The 18,506-nt window shown below is 35.7% G+C and overlaps 3 protein-coding genes across 4 annotated transcripts; 2 read left to right on the top strand and 1 right to left on the bottom strand.

The window, feature by feature from the left end:
- The first annotated feature begins 363 nt into the window (after positions 1-363).
- LOC137709826 (WAT1-related protein At3g30340-like) lies at positions 364-2,571 on the top strand. Of its 2 annotated transcripts, XM_088695648.1 has the most exons (7): positions 371-670; positions 761-823; positions 898-1,014; positions 1,104-1,233; positions 1,432-1,518; positions 1,765-1,916; positions 2,015-2,420. In XM_088695648.1, the coding sequence occupies exons 1-7, from the start codon at positions 480-482 to the stop codon at positions 2,181-2,183; spliced, it is 909 nt and encodes a 302-aa protein (XP_088551774.1). In that variant the 5' UTR covers positions 371-479; the 3' UTR covers positions 2,184-2,420. The 2 variants fall into 2 exon arrangements, with proteins under 2 accessions (XP_068304912.2, XP_088551774.1); XM_068448811.2 differs by having other exon boundaries at positions 364-670; positions 1,104-1,518; positions 2,015-2,571.
- An 8,902-nt stretch (positions 2,572-11,473) lies between these two features.
- Positions 11,474-12,275, bottom strand: LOC137711693 (uncharacterized). The gene has a single exon (XM_068450956.2). It carries the CDS (start codon positions 12,236-12,238, stop codon positions 11,690-11,692), a length of 549 nt encoding a protein of 182 aa, XP_068307057.2. The 5' UTR covers positions 12,239-12,275; the 3' UTR covers positions 11,474-11,689.
- A 1,527-nt stretch (positions 12,276-13,802) lies between these two features.
- DPMS1 (Nucleotide-diphospho-sugar transferases superfamily protein) lies at positions 13,803-16,916 on the top strand. Its single transcript, XM_068450109.2, has 8 exons — positions 13,803-14,035; positions 14,161-14,260; positions 14,366-14,399; positions 14,545-14,621; positions 15,200-15,225; positions 15,323-15,487; positions 15,575-15,689; positions 16,664-16,916. Exons 1-8 carry the CDS (start codon positions 13,941-13,943, stop codon positions 16,766-16,768), a joined length of 717 nt encoding a protein of 238 aa, XP_068306210.1. The 5' UTR covers positions 13,803-13,940; the 3' UTR covers positions 16,769-16,916.
- The last annotated feature ends 1,590 nt before the right edge of the window (positions 16,917-18,506 follow it).

The raw sequence follows: 18,506 nt of genomic DNA on the forward strand, positions 1-18,506 counted from the left end.
AAGAGATGCCCATGATGAGCTATATATAGTATAATTGTTGACTTAAAGAAGATTCACTGGGACAAAGAACATAACCTGATACAGTGGTAAAAAAAACTCATGGCCTATGACAAGACTCTACAACTTCTAGGGTAGGGATGTATGAGGGTCGTGAATTCGATGCCCGAAAAGAACTGTACGAAACGATTCCCCGGTTAGTCTGTGTGCATTGGAAAGTATCAGTCAATGAAAAAAAAGGAAGAAAAAAGAAAGGGAATCAAAGATTAAATTATGTCAAAGTTGGTTGCTTAAAGCAGTGATGTGATTTAGAGAATTTAAATCTTGCTTTGTGCCCACTTATTCTGGAGCTTGTCTATTTATCTCAACAGATTGGCCCGCCCTCTGCTGTGTTTTTAAGCACAAGAAAATCATCCTCTAAAACTCAGAGTTGTTGAGAGGCCTAGCTAGCTCAGCCCTGCCTCCTAGTGTGACTCACAGAAATGACGGACGTGAAAGGGTGTGACGAATGGAAGCCTTTTATTGCCATGGTAGCAATCGATTTCTCGTTCGCTATAGTGAATATTCTGCTCAAGAAAGTGCTCGATGAGGGAATGAACCATTTGGTTCTTATCACGTACCGGTTGACGATTGCTACCATTTTCTTAGCACCAGTTAGCTACTTTGGGGAAAGGTAGGCAAACATCATTCCTTGCTTTTTCGGAAATTCATTTTGATATTTCTATGCCTTAACTTGCTGAAGACTTTTCTGATTTGCTTGCAGGAATACTAGACCAAAGCTCACACTTCGCATCACATGTTTTCACTTCTTAAGTGCAATTCTTGGGTTAGTAAACTCGACAGAGACTTGTACATCAATTTTACATTTTTTCATGTGTCTATATCTTTTTGTTGTTGCAGGACATCCCTAACGCAATACTTCTTTCTCCTCGGAATCCAATACACATCTGCGACTTTTGCCTGTGCCTTCGTCAACATGGTGCCTGTGATCACTTTCATAATAGCGTTACCGTTTGGGTACAAAAAAAGTCACAAAAACCTCATTTACATGTTCTTTGAATCTTGTTCACGTGCTGCTGTACGAAATCGAGCGTTTAATCTTGCAGGTTAGAGAAAGTGAACTTAAAATGCCACAGTGGGAGAGCAAAAGTACTCGGTACACTGGTGTGCATCGGTGGAGCTTTTATACTAACTCTTTACAAAGGAGTTCCTCTATTTGATTCCTCAAAATCCACAGTTAGTACTCAAACCATAGATCATGGCATTCAGCTGAGGTCAACGCGAAACCATGAGGGTTGGACGATTGGTTCGATAGCTTTGGTTGGCGGAACCCTATTGTGGTCTTCATGGTTTCTTGTTCAAACAAACATTAGCAAGATGTATCCTTGCCAGTATTCTAGCACCACAATAATGAATTTCTTTGGTGCCATTCAGTCTGCAATCTTAGGTGTTTGCACAGGAAGGAACCTTTCCATGTGGGTTCTGAGGGGAAGGACACAAGTCATAGCTGTCCTGTTTTCTGTAAGTATTACCCTTCTTCTAATTACAATTACGCAAAAATACTTAAGGGGTTTTGGTATCTTTGTTCCAAAAGTTATACAACTTCACGAATCCAGGTAATGTCAGTTGGCCAGTGCAATTAATATATCCGTTTCCAGGAAATTAAAGAAGCTTAGAATATCACTTTTTTCAAAAGAAAAAAAAAAGTTATACATGCTTCAGCTACATGCCTTACTATTGGTGTATAATTATATATACATTATACAGGGAATGATAGCATCGGGATTAGGTTTTGTGGGGATGGCATGGTGTGTGAGGAAACGGGGGCCGGTGTTTACTGCAGCTTTTAGCCCGCTCGTGCAGATAATGGTGGCCCTAATCGGTATCCCCATCTTCCATGAACTACTCCACCTCGGAAGGTGAACTTTCCTATCTATTTTACAGTTGCCAATACCTACATATGATTACTACTTATGGTAATAGCTTTCCTCATTGGTGCTGCATTGACACTGAGCAGCTTGTTAGGATCTATCGTTGTGATCGTCGGCTTGTACATTCTTCTATGGGGTAAGAAAAAAGAGATGCAGAAATGTGCGACAAAACTAGTCCAAGAATCTGAATCAGTCAAAGAGCAGGAGCCGCATTTACCCGCCATCACAGTCTCCGTTGATTCGCCGTGTCCTTGAAGCCGAGTTTCATATGCTTTCACGTTCAAAAGCCTTCATTTTTTTCTTCCCAATTGATTCTTAAGGTCTTCTAGCGAGGATCTTAAAGAAAAGTCATCTGTCATAACCGGAATAAAAGTAGATAAAAGTTTTCACCTCTTTATCTGATGGTTGCAAAATTTCCCCCATGGTTCTTTGTGAGGCTTGTGGTAATGAATATGTTAAACAAATTAGAAGGACTACCGGTTTTGTAGTTGAGATCTTTGCCATTTGATGTTGTTTTTTTCTAGTGGAAGATTGACAAATTAGATGCTGAGGCGTCATCATGGTAATCGCGCACTTAAAATGGATGGAAATTTACGTTGTAATCACGTACTTAATTGATCAAAGTTATGTCTACTTCTTGCTACAGTGGGAATATGCCGCGACACATACGATGTTAGAATATTCGATATGTTTTTCGAACACAACTTTCCAGACCGATAGTGTTTGGTTTAAGGCAAACATATACAACAGACTGAGGATCCCCTCCGGATCCTCTTTGTGAGGATCCCAATGATCCTCCAATCACGTTTGTTCATCGTATACTGTGTGGTAATAAATTATTATTGTAATTTTTTATTATTTAAAATTGAATATAAACAGTACCTGAAGAAAACTGATTGCACGATGTATGCTGAACGGACGTGATTGGAGGATCCCCGAGATCCTCACAAAGAGAATATAGAGAGGATCCTCATTCATATATTATTTTAGTGTTAAGTTTGGATGAGGGGAATTAGATCCTTTCCAGATCTCCTAAACTGGGGATTCAGGGGATCAATTAATACTAACCATTCATCAAAGATCGTGCAGCCACAATTGAATGTTTTTTTCAAAAGTAAAGCAATCTTGTTTTGTATGAAAAATATAAAAAAAAGAGAAAAATTGTGGCCGCATGATATTTGATGAACGGTTGTTATTAATTGATTCCTAGGATCCCCACTAAAGGGATCCAGAGAGGATCTAATTCCTAGATGAGGGACTTTAAAGTACATAAAACAATGAAAATGACATTAAATTTTTTTTTTTTTTAAAGAAACTAATGAAAAAGGCTTCAAAACCTTGAGTTTTAACAAAAAAAACCATTATATAACTTTATTTAATAATAAGGACAAAAGAAAGAAACAAAAAAAACCTAACTAAAGGCACATGCAAAAGTACCCAACCAATCCTTCAGTTACATAACCCTTTGACATAATCCAAGCATATTTTATTCCTCTAAAATTAAAATTTCAAATTGAAGTGGGTTCCGTTCGATTCAGAACCACATCTGCGAAGGTATGGTTGGGAGGGAGTCGGTCAAGTGTGGGTTGGAATGGTTCGGGGTAGGGGTGGGGCAACACCATTGACAACATCATTGGACTCATCACCCATTTTTCTAGTAATGATATTGAGCTATTAGCCATGCATGATTTTAACAGCGTGGACGTTGATTTCTATCATGTTTTCTTTTTCATCTTTTTTTTTTGCATTCTGGTGATACAACTTGAAAATCTGGGACGAGCATCTACTGTTAAGTTTCATAAACAGTATAATATCGTTAAATTTTATAAACAGTGTCGTACCGTTAAGTCTTATAAACAGTGTAGTACCATTAAGTTTCATAAACAGTGCAGTACCATTAAGTTTTATAAACAGTGTATTAAATTTCATAAACAGTTTGTGTGAGGGAAGCACGTGTCCACGCGTCAAATTTTTTTTAAATATTAAAATTATTTCTTTTTCATTAAAATTTAAGTTTTTTGTCCTTTTTATTAAAATTTAAAGAGTTTTCATTAAAATTTAAGTCTTTTTCATTAAATAAAGTTATAGCATAATTTTTTTTATTAAAATAAACTTAGTCCAATAATCTGACGTGCGAATCTCATAACCATTTGATGTGCAACACATGTTTGCGAGCACACAGCCCAATGAAAAATAACTTTTGATTTATAAGAATTATCTTACAGCCCATAGTCGGACAAATAAAATACATAAAATAAAGTCTTAACAAGCCTTAGGACCTAGAAGAAAGAAACAAGGCCATGCCTACTAGTGATAAATATGGAATAACTTTGATTTTATAGATACCAAAAATCAAAACAATTATTCTGTTTTGCCCAAAAAAATAGTAGCACTGATAGTTTGAAAAATAAGTTGAAGTTTGTTGGAAGCCCAAAAATGTCATAAGCAAACCCAAATAAGTCTCAAAGCTCAACTACCATGCAAGCCACTATTCAAGCCCAACTACCATGCAAGCCTCTATTCAAGCCCAACATATGCAAAAGTGTGGGATCGAGGAAGAAATAAATTTACAACATGTCATGCTACGGTAATTAAATCGAATATTCATAAATCAAGCCATGCTTATTTGTCATGCTAAAATAAGCCCAAGTCACATGCTCGAGACTTGTCAAGTGAATTGTGGTGTGAATGGTTACGAAAATTCATCGGGCTTATGTGGAATCAAGGTTACGAAAGACTTTGGGCTACTTGGGGGTTTAAAGATCCTAGCCCATAACCTTTGAAGTCCACATAGGCAGGTATTGAGAGAGAAATAGTTTTACCTCTTTTCCTAGCAAGCTAACTAGTTCAATTAGGACTAAACTAGATTCCAGCCCTAAGTTCACGTGAAATCCCTTCAAAACAGGCATTTAATGCTAACTTTCCCTTCCCAACTTATGCAGAAGTTCAATGCGTGAAAGCCATGAGCCACGTTACTAAAAGTACCGCCTACGGAAAGCTGACTCAGGAAAGTTGCGCCTTGAGAAGAAAACATGTTGCAGGTCCTAGAGTCTAGTCTCTTTACACCAGGATCGGGGGTAAAGAAGAACTAGGGAGAAAGGGGACAGATAAACATGTCCAAAATAGAGATCCCTCGGGAAATGATCATTAAGCTACAAATATATGTGGAGAATTTTAGAGAAGGGATCCACCAATTCCCTAGTTTTTACACAGAGAACCAGAGAAAACCCAGAAACATCATCTTGCAACCTTAGTATTTTCCATGTCCATCTTCTAAGTATCGCAACCATTCTAAGTCTTGCTACCACCTTTGGAAACCCAGATTATCAAACAACAAACACCCATACAATCATCCAATCATTCTCTCTTTCATGTAAAATTGATGAACTTCTAGCTTCCATACCACACTTCTCTTGATCAAGCCATTATTTACACAATCATGCTAATCTTCAAGTTATTGATCTAACCGAGATATTTCCTAAGACAAACTAACTCTTTCGAGATATTCAGGGGTTTGGTATGAAATCGAACCAAAGAAGACAAGAGAACACTCTCAAAGCCCAACTCCACCTCAACCTAAAAGTCCCCCACCAAAGTTTAGTGGCAATATTGTAAAAAAGATGAAGTAAAAAAAAAAATTGTGGCTTTTTCGTAAATAAATTGAAGTTTGGGAAGTAGTGACATTTGCGTAAATAAGTTGAACTTTGACTATTTATATATAATCAGGTCAACTATTTAAAGTAAGTTGAACTATTGTGACATCGACTGTTTATATATGATCATATCAACTGTTTATACACGATTAAGTTAATTGTTTGTACATTAATAAGGGTGAGTTCGGTACGATTGCTGTACCAAAAATCTTGTACCAATTACCATATCAATCTTTTGGTATTGCAAAATCTACTACCATTACCCTGCCAAAATTTCGTAACCCCAAATTTTAGTATGCTAATAATTCAGTTGGTATGGTATAATAATTGCCGATTAAAATTTATGCATCTCTTCCTTTGGCAAAAATGCACCTGTAAAACAATCAACACATTTGATTAAAGATCTAAGCCTCATGCACCCACGAGGTGGGATGAGGGGTTAGGCCAATAGATCTTCGATGCCTAGATTTGTTTCTTTGAAAAAAAGTATGTGTTTAGGGTTTTTAGGGACAACAAAAGCTTACCAAAATTTGGTAGAATTTGAGAGAGAGAGAGAGAGAGAGAGATACACGCACACATAGGGAAGAGTGTTGGCCATGGTATAGGGGTTTTAACCAATACATGGAGGCATCCTATTAGCCAAAGTGTATGGAAAAAAATGTTCTCAAGATATTAAATAGGAAATAATATATTGAGATAATAGTGTAAATATTCCTGATTGATTTAAATATAAAGTACTTACTTGAATGAAGTCAATCTTTAATTAGGAATGTATTAAAGATAGGATTCGTGTAATTAATCATTATCTTTAATGCTTTGACTTTTCCTTATCAAGGCATGTGAGTTGTGAGCCTTCAGGGGTCTTGAGCTGCGCGTAGGAATATTTAAGGCCTTCAGGGGTGTTGAGCTGCGCGTAAGAGTATTTAAGGAACCTGCTCATTTAATGAGGACAATCTTGTCTTTTTTGAGCAAAGGTCCACATGTCACCTTTCAAATTTTTGAGATTATTTTAGGCACCACAATAATGATATTGTCGCTATGTTATTGGGCAATATTTTATGACACAAAAATATGTTTTTTTAAAGTCCAATTCAAGGAGCAAATATAATATTGTTCAATTTGTATGCCATTAGCTCATATTTTGTAGCCTTAAATGTGTTATTGTCTTAAATTCATCCACCATCTAAATAGAATTTAAATTATTATACAAAATTCAATTAATAGTAATTACAATATATATCAATTCTTTTTTCAAATCATGTTGTAGCTGCACAAGCCCTTCTCGCGTGTCATAAGAATCAAATTGATTTCACCAAACTTAATATTAATGGATCAGGTAACATTTTAAAAGCATTCTTTCTTTTCAACTCTTTTATATCTTCTAATCTTTTTTTTTTTTTTTTTTTTTCTGGCTCGGTTATCCCACTTTGCCGCCATTTCATTTTATGCCACCAATTTCTTTTATGCTGCGTTATTGAGCTGAGAAGAACTTTTAATTATATAATAGAAAACTATATAATATTGGTTCAATAAAGTATCACAGTCGTTGATGATTTTGAATATCATTACCATATCGAAAATGTATAGTTCGATACAAATACTGTAAACATTATCGATTGATACAAAACTTTGGTACAAATTTGGTGATACCATTGGTAATTTGGTAAAAGATTTCACCCTTAAACATAAATTAAGTTGAACTTTAGCGGTTTCTGCATGATTAGATAAACTGTATACATCACTTTTGGTGACACTGATTGTTTATACATAATTTGGTCAACTATTTATACATAAATTAACTTGAAATTTGATGGCACCGACTATTTATAGATGATTAAGTCAACTGTTTATACATGAATTTTGGTGGTGTTGAGGCCAAAAAATATCACATACAAGACCGGTCAAGTCTCAAAACCCAATTACTATGCAAGCCTTAAACCAAGCTCAAAACACATGCAAAGGTGCAGAATTGAGAAAGGAAAATATTTACAATCATGTCACATTATGGTTATTAAGTCGGACATTCATATAAATCACATCATGCCCACGCAAATTCATGTATATTTATCAAGCCATGTGCCTTATCACGCTAATCACTATTCACGCAAAAGTAAGCCCAAGTCACATGTTTGGGGCTTGTCAAGTGAATTGTAGTGTGAATGGTTACAAAAAATTATGGGCCTTTGTCGAGTCAAGATTATGGAAGACTTTGGGTTGCTTGGGAGCCAAAAGATAGAAGCCTATAACCTTTGTAGTCCATGTGGGTAAGTTTGAGAGAGAATCACCCTAGTTTCCTTCTTCCTTAACAAGCTAACCAACTTAGTTAAGAAAGAATCAAGCCCTAAGCCTTATGGACACGTGAAAGCCTATCAAACATTCATTTAATGAAAAGAAAAGCTGACTTTCTCTTCCCAGCTTACGTGGAAGATCGACACATGAAAGCCATGAGGTGAGTTACAAGAAGTAACGCCTATGAAAGGCTAACACGAGAAAGCAACGCTTTGGGAAACATGCACGATGCGGGTTTCACTAGGTAGCAGCACCTAGCCATCTTGCACTTAAATAGAAGTGGTAGAAGAACTAGGGAGAAATGGGAGAGAAGACCAAGCCACAACTAGAGATTCCTTAGGAACCCTAAAAATGAATCATTCAACTACAAATATAAGTCAGATGCCTTAGTGAGGATTCATGATGACATAGAGCCTCATAGCCCAGAGAGAAAAGATAGAATGTTAGGAGGATTGTATTACACAAAGCTAGGAAAATTCCTCCCTTAGTTCATAAAAATTCTAAAATGCCTTTCCAACCTTAGCATTTCCTATGGTTTTCCCCTGAAGACCCCAACCATCAGAAACCTTATTATGACCCTAGGAAACCTAGATTATCCAACCTAGAATACCATACAACCATGCAAACTCTCTCTCATGCTAAATTGATAAACTTCTAGCCTTCACACCATGCCTCAATCGATCAAGCCATTATTTGCTTAACTATCCTATCTTCGAGTCATTGATCCAACCGGGATATTTTCTAAGATGTGCTAATTCTTTCAAGATATTCCAGGACTTGGTATGAAACTGAACCAATGGAGACAAGAGGACGTTCTCAAAGCCCAAATCCACCTTGACCTAAAAGTCCCCTAATAGGTGGCACCGACTGTTTGTACATGATTATATAAATAGTTAAATAATCATGTGTAAACAGTCGATGCAACCAAAATTTAACTTATTTATGACTCTGCCACTGCTTTTTTTATTTTTTGGTCTTTAATATTAATAAAAGTTGATTAAGTGCTTATGGTTAACGAGAAGTTTTTGAGACCATTTTCTTTAGTTTTTCCTTTTTTAAAATATAAAGTTACGTTCATATATTATTGACTAGTGTTTTTATAAATTATCAACAACCGTTTCTTCATAAATTACTTGCAGCTGTTTATGTATAAACCATTGTTTCTTTATAAATTATCAACAATTGTTTCTTCATAAATTATCGAAAATTGTTTCTTCCTAAATTATCGAAAATTGTTTTTCTATAATTAGGTCATTTTCATTAGCTTGTGGAGAAACAATTGTTGGTCTTTCGTATAGAAATAGTTATTAGTAATTCATGTAGAAATAGTTCTTGATAATTCGTACGAAATAGTTAATTGTACTTTAGATAGTTTGCACAATAATGTGCAAAAAACTGGGGAGTATTTGAAAGGGTTTCACACAACAAATTTTAATGAAGACACTTACCAATAAGGACAAAGGTAACAGAGTGATAGTATGATCATAAATAAGTTGAAGTATGTGGCAGTTTGTAATTAAGTTTAAGTTACCGACAACTATTTCTTCATAAAATGGGCAATTGTCTCTTCATAAAATCGGTTATGAATACACTTAGTCAATTAGACTCATTTATGTAATATTGTACGTATATATTGTAGTAAATTTATTTATTTTTGGATGTGCTTAATAATTCATCTTATTATATCATGATGAAGAAAAATGATAATACACAAAAGAAATAGTTACTTTTGGAAAATCGAGAAATTTAATACTTAATTATTAAAATGCATTACAAAAAGAATATCAGTCAACGACTCAGAACTACAAATATGCTACTAAAATATTACAATTGCACTACAAAAACATTATATATGTATTGTATCTAGTCATTTTAAGTTCCTCTTCCAAATTTTTGTGCTGCGCTCCTAACAATTTAGCTTATGTTCTGTGGAACTTAAACATACCATGTGAAAGAGTATAATATGCAATGGTCATTAGAGGCACTTCGGAAGAACACTGTTTGATTCCTTATATATAAGGGATCATTTCTTCTGGCAGATTGATAGTTAATAATAATGATATTACTTGTTATTATAATTATTGATTTGTTAGACACATATGGATGACTAAGCTATTTTAAAACCAAATGAACTTTGCTTTAGATGATCTTTAGATGATGATAAAAAGATTTAACAATTTAAATTATGACATTTGTACAATGAAATGATGAAATGTTGTTATGTGAAAGGGACTGACTTCTTCCGGTAAGAAGCCAAGTAATATTCACCCCCCAAAAGGCCAAGTACCAGTTTGGTATTGCTTAACTTTTGAAAAAAAAACAGGTATGCAAAAAAGCACCCAGTTTTTTGTGTTTGGTAAACTTTCAAAATCAGCCTTTTTTTCATAGTTTTGGGTGAAAAAAAAAACTAAAAAGGCAAAGCAGCAAAACCCAGCTTTGGAAAACCAACTTTTTATCACAATACACGAGTGAACAGTGCCATTAAATGAATTTTTCAAAATGGCAACCTTACCCTTTCTTTCTCCTTCATCTAGTTATGGACTCAACCCCCTTTCTCCAGTTGCTCTATGGCGCCGTACTACCCAGATTCACCACCCCATCCCCTCCATCTCTTCTTACTCCCCAGATTTGCCACCCCATCTCTCTCCGAATCCCCACCAAATACACCCATCGCCACCTCGCATACCATGATCCCAACCCACTCCCTGCTAGATGATAACACAAATCCCACCCACCCATCCACCACCACACCTTCCAAAACATGTAATGCCCTAGAAATTGAAATGCAGGAAATAGTAATGGGAGTGAGGATGAAGGTTCCAGATCGCCGAAATTGAAAGAGAAATGCGAAGGGATGAAGGTGGGTGAGGACTTTGAAATTTCAGAAGGGATCATTGATGAAAAATGGAAGAAAAGCCAGAAACGTTTTGGCATAACGAAATATTAAGAAAGAAGAATGAAAAAGCTAGAAAGAAAGGGAAACAAAGAAGAAAGGAAAAAGGGAACAATCATGAACTTTTTGGCAGAAAGAAAAAGAAAGGAAGAAAAACCCATAAGTTTTGTTTTTTTTGTCATTTTACACGATCGTTATACATAAATATTTAGCAAACATTATAATATTACTTTTTTTTATTAAAAGCATTTTTACAATTATCATTACCAAACGCTTTACTGTTTTATTTCACAGCTGCTTATTGTTGAAATGTCCCACATCGACCGTATCAATGAGAAAAGAAGAGTTTAAATATCCTAAACCCACTCCAACTAACATCGAGATCATTTGTGATAAAACCCCACACCTAACGGATTGTGTAGATGGTAATTACCAAGTTGGGAATAATATCGGTGTTGTTAGAAGTGGCTTTTGGCCCATCTCTTTGATAATTCTACACTTATTCTTACAGCATAGCAAAAACAGTTTTTTTTTTAACGCACAACTATACCAAACTAACAGTAAATGACAATGACAAACAAAAACTGAGAGTGATGGACCTGATGACCACTCTCTCATGCTGTGACATACTAATGTACATGCTCTCATATGAATAGATGATAGTATGTTGATATTTTATGGATTTGTAACACGACACGAAAATGTGTCAGTTTCATCGAAAAATTTATCTACCGTAAATAAAATTATAATGCTCATCATGATTTTTGCATTCTTTAGCCAAAAGAAAAGGTCCAGACATTACAAATGACAATTTCGGAAGTGAAAGTAATTGATCATAACTTAACAAACCAGAAAGCCATAGAAAGGCTTCTTATTATTTGTAATTAATCAAGCCACTTCATGAAAAATCAAGAAACGTAATGACATCAGTCATCAACTTGCTCATCATGCTGGTCGCTATGGAAGCTCTCCTCCTTTTCCTTCTCCTTCTCCTTCTCCTTCTCCTTCTTCTTACCCTTCCACCCCCGCCTCTCCGGCCTCCCGTGATGCCCTCCGTGCGGCTCCACAACATCCGTGATGTCCAAATGAACACCGGGGTCATTCGTGGTGTAGCTACCGCCCATCATGAGGGAGTTGTTCACAGCCTGGAAGTTGCTGTTCACATAAGTGCTCAGCTCATCAGCGTCTCCGAACGCTGGACCACCACCATGAAGCCCTCCAGATTTGTTCATGTTCTCGTGATCCAGCTCACTCCTCAATGTAGCTCCGGTGTTGGATCCTGCGAGGGTGATGATCCTCACGCCGTGTTCATCCTCATCCTCATGGTGGATGGAGCCGGACTTGTGGATGTCGGTGACTCGGTTGGTGATGGTGGAGACCATGTCTCGGATTTCTTTGTCGAGTTGCTTGTTGTGCCTGCTGCCTCCGTGATCGGCTGAGGAGTGGGTGCCGGTTTTGTGTGACTCGCTTGTCATTGTTGTTGGTTTGCGGTGAGGTTCAGGGGGAGTATTGAGGTGGATATATAGAGAGGAGTTTTTCTGATTTGGGTTAGAAATTTGGAATAAAGGGATGGCGTACTTTGCAATGCAAGGATATAAAAAAAAAAAAAAAAAAAAAAAAAACAAAAGGTAAAGGGTGGTGGTTACTTGGCATTTGGTTCATCCTACTTCTAAACTTTATGCTTTTGTGATTCTCACTCTCACTCTAAATTTTGTGAAGTTTAAAAAGGGAGAAAACTACATACAGTTACGAATAATATGAAATGGTCGACAAACGTGAAATTCGAGAACATTTAAAATTTAAAAAAAATAAAATTTCTTAAACTTTATCGAGAATATATGATAAAATATCGTTTGTCAAATCTAGACATTAAGTATGACAATTTGTTGGATGACCCGTTAACTTGATACGAAACGACATGACTTGTTAGAGAATCAGATCGTTATTGGGTCACCTGTTAAGAATCATTTAAGATAACGGATTTGACACAACACGACCCGTTAAAATATTAAGTATGACACAGAAACGACACGAATATGACAAACACGACTCGTTTTCTAGGCCTCCCTCTACCTTGCCCCTTGATTTGTAACCCCTCTCACATGTCTCGTTTGTACTCAATTGTGATTTCCACTTTAAACTGATTAATATGAAGAAAAAAAAAGATTTTTATATTAGCATCCCACAAAATGTTGAATGCATCTCATATTAAATTTTAGTATTAAATTACTTATTTACCCTACTATGCAATGACAATTTTGACCTTATTACGTTAAAAAAAAAAATCTATATACACCCCAAATTACTTTTAACGTATTATTTATCTTCTTCAACTATCAAAACCCTTCAAACCCTCCATTATTGAACAAAATCTTAACCAATGAAACTACAAACATGTTGATTGAGAAAAATTATTTTTGACGAATGAAACACGAAATCGATGTTTTGAAAGCTTCACATAAGGTAAGACTTCATATTTTTTATTGTTTTAGTGTTTTTGACGACATTGATAATTATTTAATCTTGCTTTTGATGCATTATTCAAGCTTCTATGTTAGTATTCATTTTTTAGGGATCACATGGATTACATGAAGAATTAAACACCTAAAATTACCACCAAATATTAAAAATTGACGAGATGGGTTTTAATGGTGGAATTGAAAAAAACCCACATATACTTTAAATCCCATGCGGTATCTTTTGTCAAAATTTCAATCAACATTTTTTTTTCAAATTAAAAGCTTTATATGATTTGAGAAATGTGGGGTGTATAGAAAATATATGATGCATGTATGTAAGGTGTATATTAAGAATGTAAGGTGTGAGGGTATTATGGGAAAGTAAGTGGGATATATTAATATAATTATTAATAAAAAAACAAATGTAAGATGCATCAAGTATCTGAAATTTATTCAACAATTTATGAGATATTTAATATAATAAGTCAAAAAAAATTTAAAAACAAAAATCCCCAAACACATGCTGGGCCTACATTATTCCAGAATTGCGCGGGTTACCTCTCCAACCCAACCGGAAGCTGAACCGGGCCCGAACTCTCCCTTTCCAGAACCACAAAAATTGATTTTTCTTTCTCCAAATAACTTTTCCTTCTGTTTTCCCTACGGCGATGCGCCTGAGATCGAATTGAAAATCGGCGAACGAGAAATTGAGCGAAAAATGGAGACGAAGAACAAGTACAGCATCATAGTCCCGACCTACAACGAGCGCCTCAACATCGCCCTCCTCGTCTACCTCGTCTTCAAGCATCTCCGGTAATCGTCCCACCCTCGCTCTCTCACTCCTTTCTCTGTAATCGAGTTCATGAATAATCGAATTTCGGAATAAATTCGTGACGAATAATTCGATTTTCGTGTGTTTTTTTTTTTTTGGTGTGTAGGGATGTTGACTTTGAGATAATCGTCGTTGACGATGGAAGCCCCGACGGCACTCAGGAGATTGTTGAACAGTTGCAGCAACTCTACGGTCACGATCGCATCGTAAGCACTTCGTTTTCTGCTTAATTTCTTCCTTTTTTATCCAGACTTGTTCTAATTCTATTTATCTTTGTTTAATTATTTAATTATTTATGTATTTTGTTGTAGCTGTTGAGAGCTAGAGCTAAGAAGCTTGGGTTAGGTATGTGATTATGTTAAAAATTTAATTCAATTTTTCTGTTTTCCGTTGAGCAAAGTGGGATTACCAATTCAAGTGAAATGTTATACATGTTGTGTGGAATGTTAAGTAAAGTAGCAATAGTTTGTAATGTTTTTCCGAATTTCAGGAACGGCTTACATTCATGGTTTGAAGCATGCTTCCGGGAACTTTGTTGTGATCATGGACGCAGATTTATCACATCACGTAAGTATATCATGTCTTTAGGATGTTTATGTAAAGTATTTACGGTGTTTGATTGTTTACTTCACATATTTCATTGGAAGTGATAACCGTCCGCTGTCCAACAGTTTTATTTGAATCGGTAACTGTAAACAACGATGGGAGGGGGTGTGTGGTTTGTTAATTTGGAGCGCAAAAGCAACTTGGAAATTTTCTCTATTACATTTATGAGGGCCATCTCTGCGAAATTAAAAAATGGAGAGGATAATAGCCGTTGCCTTTCTATTTTACAGTAGACTGCCTCATTGGTTTAAAGCTCATTGAGTGCTTGTTATTCATATTGATAGAAATGTTTAGGGGAAATTATTGTTTGAGTAATTTCTTTCGAATCTTGTTTTATGTCGCTATTTCAATTAAGTCAAGCATTAGAATTGAATTCTCTCTTCCCTTTGAACACAAGGGAGCCCTCCTCTGGCCACTACGTTGATATGCATTTTGGGTTTGTTTTCTGTTCTTTTCTTGGATGTTATATGTTTTCATAGATTTCCAGCTTGTCATCACCTTCACGGTTTTATTCATTTTCTTTTCTTCCTATGATGCAGCCAAAGTATTTGCCAAGCTTCATCAAGTAAGAACAAGTTCTTTCTTGTGGTTCCCTACGATTCCATAGTATACTTCATTTCTTGAATTCCTCGTGAATTTGCTTTTGGCGTGTTTATTATTAGGAAACAGCTGGAAACTGGTGCAAGTATAGTTACTGGAACTCGTTATGTCAGAGGTGGCGGGGTCCATGGATGGAATCTTATGCGCAAACTAACAAGTAGAGGAGCCAATGTTCTTGCACACACACTACTATGGCCTGGTGTATCAGATTTGACTGGATCATTTCGGTACAAGATTTGATTATTGTATTGAGTTATGTACTGTATCATGCTTAACATGATCATAGGACTGACATTTTTGTGGTTCTTTTGTAGGCTTTACAGGAAAACAGTGCTTGAAGATATCATTAGTTCCTGTGTCAGCAAGGGCTACGTCTTTCAGATGGAGATGATAGTTCGTGCTTCTAGAAAAGGATACCATATCGAAGAGGTAGTTACAATTATGTCATGCATGTTTGCCTTAACCTTGTGGTTGAAATAGATAGTACCATGGTCACGAAGCAAGCTTTGCATTTGTCACCGTTGCTTTTGTTGACATCATCGGAAGTATCAATCTTCTTATAATTGGTGCCCATGTCTTTTTTTTGTTTCTATATTGACTGCCACGTACACCCTCCCCATATTTCTATCTTTTAATAACAAACAAAATGGGGCTTGTGTCTGTTTTCATGCCTCCTACCATGAATGGTTTTCTCTGTTCTTATTCTGAGTTTCACATTCTTCGGACACTAGGATGTTGGTTGTAGATTATGGTGAAGCCTTGTGCTTATCAGCTTTGCATTTGTTTAATTTAAGATGTATTGCTAGCTTGAGGATATTTTGAAATAGGCACTTAAAAAGTACACTATGATTCCTTCATTTTGAAAAGTACACTAGGAACCAATAAGAGATGCCCACGGGTTTTATAAACAGAGTATCAAAGTTATTCAGGAACTGGTGCATTTGTATCCACTGATAGCTTACCGTTGTATGTAGTGTTATTTTGGTTCAATGTGAAACTCTGAAACTTTGACGGCATTCAATATAAGAAATTCATGAACATATTTGATAAAAAGCGACAAATGTAAATGCCCTTCAAAAGTACAAAATAATTTGTGCATTAGGATTCTAGAATCATCAGTCTCATTTGCTACCCTGCTGCTTTGATGACTTTTCTTTTACAATGGCCGGTAATTTGTGAGCTAGAATTTTATAAGTATTGTTTTCATAGTTAATTTTAGATAAACGTAACCGTTGATACGATGTAATAGAATCGAGAGTATTATTAACAGTTGTTTGCGTGCTCATGCAAGCACTTGCATATTTGAATTTGGTTTTCACCTAAATTTGCCCGTTCTCTTCATTTTTGGCTTCAAATAACTGCATTATTGTCTGATCCTCGGACTTTTTGCCTGTTGTCCTCAGGTTCCAATCAGTTTTGTTGACAGGGTATATGGAATTTCAAAGCTTGGAGGATCTGAAATTGTCGAATATCTGAAAGGCCTCGCCTATCTTCTCGTTACAACATGAGATGCATAAATTACACCTCGTATTCACCCTTTATCCGCTTTTGCACCCAATATGTAAACGCTTAAAGTTACACTTAGCTGTTTTACATAAATTCTAACTCATTTAGAACAATTTTGAACCGAGGGAACGATATAAACTTGTTCATATATATTCTTTTGTTTGTACTTTGTAGTTGCTTCTTGTAATGCTCGAGAAGTAGACCCGACGCAATGCCTGTTAACTACTTTTCAGCTTCCATTGTGCGTGCTCTTTATAAAAACACTCCATGAACCGCGGCAAAATCCCGGCTGAATATTAGAACCAAAAGCAATATGCCCTTTGGTCCTAAGATGATCTTCAATGGTAACCTAAAACCTAAAATTATTTAGCCCAAAAAATTTAGGTTTTAGTCTAGAAACAGCTTTTCCACTCCAACCCTTCTGGCTCAAAATTTTAGCTTCAGATTATCAAAGAAATAATGAATTAAGGCCTTTTTTTTTTTTTAAATTAACTTTAAAAAAAAAAATTATGTTGACTATCCTAAATTAATTTTATGAACATTTTAACATAAAAATATTTAAATTTTGATAAATCACTAAATCAATACATGAAAATCATGATAAACCACATAAACTTTAAAAAAAAAAAAAAAAAAAATTGAACCTGGACCGTTGGATTAACCAATGACCCATTTAAATGTAGCCGTTGGATTATAAAAAGTAGCCGTTGGGCTACTTATTGCATTGACAGGCGGGGGAACACCCCCACGCGGGCTGTTAGTTTTCTGAAAATGCCTAGCGCGTGCAGTGCATAGGCGAGTAGGGAAAGGGAACTGGGCTTCACAGCCCCGGTTTCAGTCTCAGTTGGTGGGGCCCGTTTTGCTTTGTGGCCTAAAACTGGGCCGGTATTTGACCCTCAAATGAGTTTTAGGTTTTAGGTTAATTTTGGGTCATGGGTTGGAGTGGATTTTTTTGTTGGGCGGGGGGAGGGGAGGAGAAATTTTAGGTTATAAGTCACCATTGGAGATGGTCTAAGTAGAGGAAAAAGATTTTTCAATTTTCCGGTGCTTGGAAGTGATTTTTCTTGCACTTTATTAACGTTTTTAGTTGTCAGAAAGTTCTTTTAATCCTTTTGAAAGCGGTTTTAAACGTAGAATCGTAGATTGAGGCGAGTTGAGGAGTTGACACGACGAATGTTTGTGGTTGGGGTTGGTTGAGCAGTATCTCTGGCATGACTCAACTGTGCCTCCAACCTGATATGACCATGGTTTCTCCATCTGTCATGGATTATGAAATTTATGTAACTTGTTTCCGAAGTTGTTGACTATAGTCATTGGATTAAACCCTTAATTTTAAACCATTGAAAAGAATGTTTCATGCTATATAATTTCAAATCTTGACCAAAATAGATAAAATGGTAATGTGAAAATGATATCTAAAATGTCCAGGTATGCGATAAATAAGTTCTATTTGAGAATGATATTTCGTTGAAATTGCATATGAAACGTTGAATTTTAATAGGAATTTTATTTATTTATTTTTCCTTTTTTTATGTGATAGTAAACGAATAATATATCAAGAATGAGAATGACATTGATCCTTTGTATTCACATTTCTGATAATTAACACGTTTTTTTATAACAGAATAAATAATAACCGTTTGTGTTTGATTCTCTTGTTTCTTAATATCTCTATTTTATGAAGTAAAAGAAAATTCCGAAGACATGCTTCAAACTCATGATCCCATATACATTTTGGGA

This window comes from Pyrus communis, chromosome 6 (assembly GCF_041283825.1).
Source record: "Pyrus communis isolate YQ-2024b chromosome 6, ASM4128382v1, whole genome shotgun sequence".
In the NCBI taxonomy this organism is placed as follows: Eukaryota; Viridiplantae; Streptophyta; class Magnoliopsida; order Rosales; family Rosaceae; genus Pyrus; species Pyrus communis.

What these genes read in the sequence shown, in the direction of transcription:
- LOC137709826 (XM_068448811.2), top strand. Translation starts at nt 480, where the DNA reads ATGACGGACGTGAAAGGGTGTGACGAATGGAAGCCTTTTATTGCCATG. An exon ending in ATAATAGCGTTACCGTTTGG is followed by an intron (nt 1,015 to 1,103) that starts GTACAAAAAAAG and finishes TTAATCTTGCAG; the next exon opens with GTTAGAGAAAGTGAACTTAA. An exon ending in TCATAGCTGTCCTGTTTTCT is followed by an intron (nt 1,519 to 1,764) that starts GTAAGTATTACC and finishes TACATTATACAG; the next exon opens with GGAATGATAGCATCGGGATT.
- LOC137711693 (XM_068450956.2), bottom strand. Translation starts at nt 12,238, where the DNA reads ATGACAAGCGAGTCACACAAAACCGGCACCCACTCCTCAGCCGATCAC.
- DPMS1 (XM_068450109.2), top strand. Translation starts at nt 13,941, where the DNA reads ATGGAGACGAAGAACAAGTACAGCATCATAGTCCCGACCTACAACGAG. An exon ending in TCTACGGTCACGATCGCATC is followed by an intron (nt 14,261 to 14,365) that starts GTAAGCACTTCG and finishes ATTTTGTTGTAG; the next exon opens with CTGTTGAGAGCTAGAGCTAA. An exon ending in TATTTGCCAAGCTTCATCAA is followed by an intron (nt 15,226 to 15,322) that starts GTAAGAACAAGT and finishes GTTTATTATTAG; the next exon opens with GAAACAGCTGGAAACTGGTG.